Below are 7,028 nucleotides of genomic sequence, written 5' to 3' on the forward strand. Positions count from 1 at the left end.
AAATTTAAAACAAGTAGATATTTAAATTATTTTGATAGTATTCTAAAATATCAATATTTCTTGTTCCTAGGATGATAATAAATTTTACCAACTGGAATTAGTCAATCGAGAAACTAACTTCAATAAAATGTTCAATGCAAATCCTACTGTTGGTGTTATTAACCCTCTTGTGAAGGTATGTTTAAATATTGTTGAGAGAATATGTTATATAAATTTGAATTGATAAATAGAAAGTTACTGCAAGGAGTGTTAATAAGATTAAATTTACCACAAAAGAAAATCAGTCTCTTTTTTTTTTTAACCTTTCAAATAATGTAGAGCCAAGTCTTTTCATTTTTATCTATATCCACTTTCAAAATTTGACTAATAGGAGCTTTAATCCATTATGCAATAATAATGTTTCATTAGTTTCCACAAACAAGGAAAATTCACTACCAACCTATTAATTGAAGCTTTTGTACTTACTTAGATTAATTCTTAACAGAATTCAATCTGTCATCCAGATAATATTCAAAGACCTTTCATCATGATGAAACCTGCCAGAGCCTGCACTTTACTGATACAGCTTTTGAGAATTAAGACTCTTCTCATGACACAATGAGATATATTTTTGTTTAGTTATTTTAGTCATGTTCATCTCTTCATGAACCCATTTGGAATTTTTTTGGCATAGATACTGGAGTCGTTTGCCATTTCCTTCTCCAGCTGGTTTTATAGATGAAGAATTGAGGCAAATGGAGTTAAGTGCCTTGCTCAAAGTCACATAGCTAGCAAGTGTCTGAGGAAGATGTCTTCCTGACTTGAAGCCCAGTACTCTTATTTTCCACACTATCTAGCTGCTGCACAATGAGATAATAGCTAGACTTTAAAGAGAAACTAATAATTGATATTTCTAAATGCTTTAAGAATTTTTAAACTCATTTTATCCCTTCTATTTCTAAAAAGAAACCTCTTGAAATAGTCTCAACATTTTCCTCACCTATCCATATTGTCTTCTGCTAAAGAACTATATTTAGTCCTATTCTAATGTTTTACGGTGGCTTGGAAAGTTATCCTGGTTTCTCAAAGATTATCTTAGGTAAACATAAGCTCTCTGAGCTTTAACTAAACTGAAATCAGGTTTCAGATCTGGATTCAGTGATGGATTGCCCAAGAATGAGCCTAGTTAAATTTGAAGAAGTTTATTTAATAGCTTGGCCATAGAATGCTTAACTTTTCATCCAAAGCAGCTCTCAAAAATTAGTAATTTGGGGGCAGCTAGATAACACAGCGAATAGAACACTGGCCCTGGAATCGGGAGAATCTGAGTTCAAATGTGACTTCAGACACTAGTTGTATGATCCCCCAAACATGTCATTTAATCTCAATTGTTCCCCAGCAAAAATAATAATAATAATAATTAGTAACTTAAATATTCTGCAATAGGGAAATAAGTACCCATGTTGATACAACTATGGGTCCTTGAAGTAAGTTGTAATCTTCTGATGAAATTAATAAGGTATTTCTAAACCCCAGATACTCTTCAATTCTTCATAACCTTAAGCCTCTGATAAACAATGAGTGTATTTTATCAGAACATGTACTTCTGTGGTAGATGTTAACTTTCAGAGGTGGAATGAAGTAAAATGTTTAGGCTCTCCCTAAGTTTTCTATGATACTTTGTTGAAGAATAAACTTGCATATGTATTATGAGCTTTGGTTCAATTGTTCTCCAGTCAACTTCATAGATAAAGTTGATAACGATCATATATACATGGAATCATGTGCCATTATATAATATAGTACTTAATTGTGATGCCCCATGCATAGTAGATATTTGATAACTGTTGAATATCAAATGTTTATCAAATTTAACACGTAGTGATAATATATGTGGAGACAAAAGGATTAAAAAAACAAGAATGAAAAAATCTATTTATATTTGTATCTAGTGTGAATAGTAGTGCTACTAGTAATAAAGATCCATGGTTCTCAGCCTGTAGACTGAGTACTCTTGCTATAAGATTGTTACATTGAGTCCATCTCATTAAATTACAGCAAATGAAAGAAGCAGGAAAAAAAAAAGATGCTTTCTATAGGTTGAATGATGTCTCATTTTATGTATTATTATTTTTCAAATATATATAGAGATTCTATGAAAAATACAAATTCATGTAAAATTATTTCCAAATTCAGACATTTTATGAAATCATGTGTGTCTAGAATTAATGAATGGCCATTGACATAACTGCAATTAGGTGGGGATCCTTGATATTTTATTTATACTAAAAAAGATATTTTCATATGCAAAGAGGTTTTAGACCATTAGCAGAGATGATATTTTTAAATTTTATTAAAATTCTAACTTAGTAGCCTAGCCATGGGTTTGGCCACATTTCCTTCAGGCTTTCAGCCCAGAAGACCATATAAATTTTTCATGACTGAGGGCTGCAGTTTGCAACACATTAGAATACAAAATTTCATTGCTACCAGCTCTCCATCATTCTCTTTAATAAGATAAATTATCCCAAAATTCAAATTTACATGTTTCGTAAATTAAGTTCACCAACATTTAACCACTGGAAATTATTAAATTGAGATAAGCTTTCAGAGTCAAGTAAAGAAGATGAGGAAAGTAGATTTTCATGGGATGGGATGCTATACTTTATATTTAACTGAGAACAGATTTATAACCAGTACTTTATTCAGTAATCCCCAAAATCTGAAATACAGAAAAATACATGTTAAAGGTTTTTATTTTACCGCTTGGTGTTTGGTATATAACACTTGAGTTTTTATTTTAACAACAACAAAATTCTACCTTTGTTGTTTTGTGTCTAAATGATGTGTTTACTAAATCTATATCATTCAGTGACTTCAACTGTAGAGAAAAATGGCTAAGTAGTTGAAAACTATTACAATAAAATGAAAAGAGTACATGCTTACATCTTTTTAAATAGTTAATTTGGATATCTCATTTTAACATGAAATTACAAATAATTTCCTATGTTAGATTCTTAGAAACTATTCTACAAATTGTAATTATTGTATTTTAATAATATTGTAAATAATATTTTAAAATATTGTATTTTAATAATCCTCATTTATTATAATGATGAAAGTAAAAAACTGCTACATCAATCCAAATATGGGATATAATATTGATTAGGTGAATGTGGAGAAGTCTAGAGGGGATTAAACAGCACCAGTTATCAATCACAGATCTTATAATGGCTGAGGGAAAGGAAATGAGGCAGAAGCCCATCATCAGACTAATTTAGGACTTGCTTTGGAATCATAATGTTGCATTATTTTCACATTGATAGATAATGGGGAAGCAATCTCTCATTTTACCACTGAGAATTTCAAAGATTCCTGCAGGATGAAGAATGAAATAAATATAGATTGACTGTGGATTCTCTAGCCTACAGGGTTTTTTAAAATGTTCTGTACAAATTAATGTCATTATTAATTACTAAATTAAATCTAATTAGGCAAATTTAATTGCTTGTCTACATGAATACTTTTCACTGAATTTGAAAGTATGATCATTTTTATAACTCAGCCACTTGTCTTGAGTGGAAATAAAGAATTTCTTATAATTTTTTCAGAATTTACAGAATTACGTGGGTGCTCTGATCAAACCCATTCTTCATGGGTTACAATGAATCTATGTATCAAAGCAGATGGCTTGAAGCATTTTCTTATTCCACATTTTTTTTTGAACCAAAGACTTCTTTGGAAAGCTGACTAAATTTCAAGAACTCCATTCCTTTAAATGTTATGCCTGATTGTCCTTTCCCCTGATATATTTAGTCAGTACCCTTTAATATAATGGTATCTGTATTTCCTTTTGTTTCCTGTTTTACTTCTAATATTCTTCCCCTCAGAATATGCTTTCCCCTTCCCTTAATTCTCCTTACTATTTCTTTCGAATTTGTAATATTTCTTTTCTGGTTATGATGATTCCAAAGAGATTATTAGAGAAAGCTTCCAAGAATTTCCCATAGTGCTTAACATTAGTTTGACACTCCAGTTTAAAATAAAATTACCAAAATACTCTCATGAAAGTTTCTTAAATTATTCCCATATTTTCTCATCTGTCCTGATTACAAGGACTTTCCTCATACTGTGTTATTTTTAATGCAGCAAAAGAAGAAGAATGATAAATCAACAAACAGGTTTGTGAGTGTTCCCAATTTAAGTGTTCTGGAACCTAGTGGAGTGGGCAATGGACATCCTAACCGCCTGGATCCTATTCCTAATTCACCCATCCATGATATTGAGTTCAACAGCAGCAAACCACTTCCACAAACAGTCATACCATCCAAAGAACCCAAGACATTTTTGAGGTGAGCATTGCCTCACCAGTGGGTTTTTTTTTAACTTAAGAAACTTGTCTTTTTAGTAACAGAAATTCACTAGCATAAGAATAACTAAGGAGTACCAATATTTCTGTGAAATTCTATTTTATAGTCTCTTTATTATGGTACTTTTTTCTTGTTTAAATTATATTTCCTAAGTGACTTTTAAATTATGAATCAATTTCCTAAACGCTTACTGAGAGTTTAGTATAATTCTTAAGCTCCAAGTATTTTCTATCAACTTTATAATTGTATTAGCAGTTGCCTTTTAATAGTTCATTTTTAATGCAAACTTTTAATTTTTTTCAATTGGTAACAGTTCTTACATGACACTTTTCAGTGTTATGAAAGTATTTTTTTTTCCATATTGGACTTCAGAAGTTTATTAGTTTATGTACATTGCCAAAATAGGAAACATAGAAACTCTGGAAAATTAATGCAGGATAACTCAGGATAAAATATCACTCAGATGTCTACAGAAAAAAAAAATTAACTTACAATTCATGATTGCATATCATATAATTTAATGAATTATGAAGGAAATTGAAATTTTTAGACCTTAGATAATTTAAACTTGGATATACTGCCAGGATTTTGTATTTTCTTAATAAATGAGTGAGCTTTGTTACTTTTAGTTTATTTGGCCCCTTCTGTTAACAAATCTATTCACTGTCATTAGACACTGAATAATAATTGTACATTCTCAAAGGTGGATATTTAAACTGGTTTCAAGTGAATAATTAACCATATGGTTAGTGATAGGTGCTTTAAAATAGAAGAATAAAGAATCATGATTAAAAAAGAACATTCTAATTTATGCTAATGTATATTCTGTTAAATATTTTGTGTTGCTTATTTTTCCCTGTGCATGAGTATGTTCAGGAATCAGTAAGATGCATGTGCATGAGCTCATGGAATATGACTACTGGAGTTCCCATTACAAATTGTTGCGTGACTTATAATTTTCCCAAAAGACGGTAGGGATTCTTTTGTTTTATTGAATAGCACCTTAAGGCTTTAATTAGTATTAAGTTTTTTATCAACCATTTTTTCTATTTATCATCACAATAATTATTATTGGAGAATTTTGAGAAGAAAGTAAACTGGCTTTAAACACACCATTTTTTAAGAAGTTTACATGAAACTACAAAATATTTGTGAAATATTAACACACTTTGAAGTTCATTTACTAGATGAAATATGTAAGCAATTTCTTTTAAGAATTTGATGCCTTTTCAGATTCAGAAAATCAAACTAGAAATTAGTGGGAAAGCTAAAAAATATATATACTTATGCTATATCCTCCCTTATAGCTTTTCTATAAATAAAAAATTTGACACCTTATTTTTCCATTGTATTAACTCTTAATTTTATGCTTTGGCTCTTTAATTACTTTCATCTGAGCTGCTGATGCGTATCTTGCCAGATGGATTGTAAAATGCTCAAAACATAGTTTCTGATATGAAGAATCAGTTAAATTTTATATTTTTATCCTTTGTCTCAATTTGTTTTGTTTCAAAGCTTAATGTTGTGTTTAATTTTTTTCTTTTTTTTTTTAATGAATTAGCCCTCCTCAGAGTGAAGCTTCACCAGTGGCTTCTCCAGATCCCCAACGTCAGGAATGGTTTGCCCGGTACTTCACATTCTGAGAGAATTATTTTGAACACAGTATTGTGTGAACTGTTAATAAGAGCATGACTTTATTACAAATTATTATGTGAACAGGCTTTCCTATAACATGATGAACACTGTGAATGAGAAAGTATTTGTCTCTCCAATTTGAAAATATACTATATTTCCTGTGATATTTGTTTAAATCACTCTACAAGGTACTACATTATGTGTGTAATTATATGTTATTTTTATTTTAAATGGAAGTCTTTAACCTTTGTAATTACTGCATAATAAATTTTGTTAGAACAAGACTGATCATTCTCATTTATTTCTAGCAATTTTTTATATAGTTTCAAATTTCAGATTAGATTTTTCCAAAAAAGTTTTACAACATGATGCAGTGTATCAAGAGTGTTATACTACTTCAATCATTATGCCAAAAGCAGGTTAAGGAAATTTATGGTCTAATTTATTCTGTCATCATGTGTAACTTACACTAAACTGAATTCTCTAACCCATTTCCTTCTGGAATCAAACATGTTATCCTTTTTTCACAAAACTGTCCTTCAAAAACTTAGCTTCAAAAAAATTTTTTTTGGTTTTTGAAATTCTTAACATAAACACCGAAGAAAAATGGCAAATATTAGAATTTTTAATATAACTGGTGAACTTTGATAAAAACCTAATTGAAATGCTATTGGAGCGTTTTCAGTTTTGGTTTTCACTAAAAAAAAAAACAAACAAAAAAAAAACACTGGCTTTTGATCAGTTATATTCCTCAATGCATTTTATTCCTTAGGGACAGATGTTTTGTCTTTCCATTCTCATATTCAGAATTTTAGGACAGTTAGTTCTCTTTTTCATATGTTACTAAACAGATCATCATTAAAAGGCCATAATTTCTGAAAGGACATAGATAATGGCTTACTGAAACATTTCCCTAATGTCTAGCTCAATGTTCAACATGTAGGAGGAAATTAATAAGTGTTTGTTGATATAAAAATATAAAATTCATCAGTCTTACAAGCATGTAAACTTGAGATGTTCACATGTGTTCACATGTTCACATAA

General features: G+C 29.9%; 1 protein-coding gene across 10 annotated transcripts in view; it reads left to right on the plus strand.

The window, feature by feature from the left end:
• Positions 1–6,268, plus strand: part of FAM184A (family with sequence similarity 184 member A) — a 96,188-nt gene extending 89,920 nt beyond the window's left edge. For 5 of the 10 annotated variants that reach the window (XM_031964352.1, XM_031964349.1, XM_031964353.1 and 2 more), the window contains 3 exons: positions 71–175; positions 4,129–4,331; positions 5,911–6,268. In XM_031964352.1, coding sequence (XP_031820212.1) covers positions 71–175; positions 4,129–4,331; positions 5,911–5,992 — 390 coding nt within the window. In that variant the 3' untranslated portion in view covers positions 5,993–6,268. The other 5 variants (XM_031964351.1, XM_031964355.1, XR_004233627.1 and 2 more) reach the window with 4 other exon arrangements.
• Positions 6,269–7,028: the final 760 nt, after the last annotated feature.

The sequence above is a fragment of the Sarcophilus harrisii genome, chromosome 4 (assembly GCF_902635505.1).
Source record: "Sarcophilus harrisii chromosome 4, mSarHar1.11, whole genome shotgun sequence".
Lineage (NCBI taxonomy): Eukaryota > Metazoa > Chordata > Mammalia > Dasyuromorphia > Dasyuridae > Sarcophilus > Sarcophilus harrisii.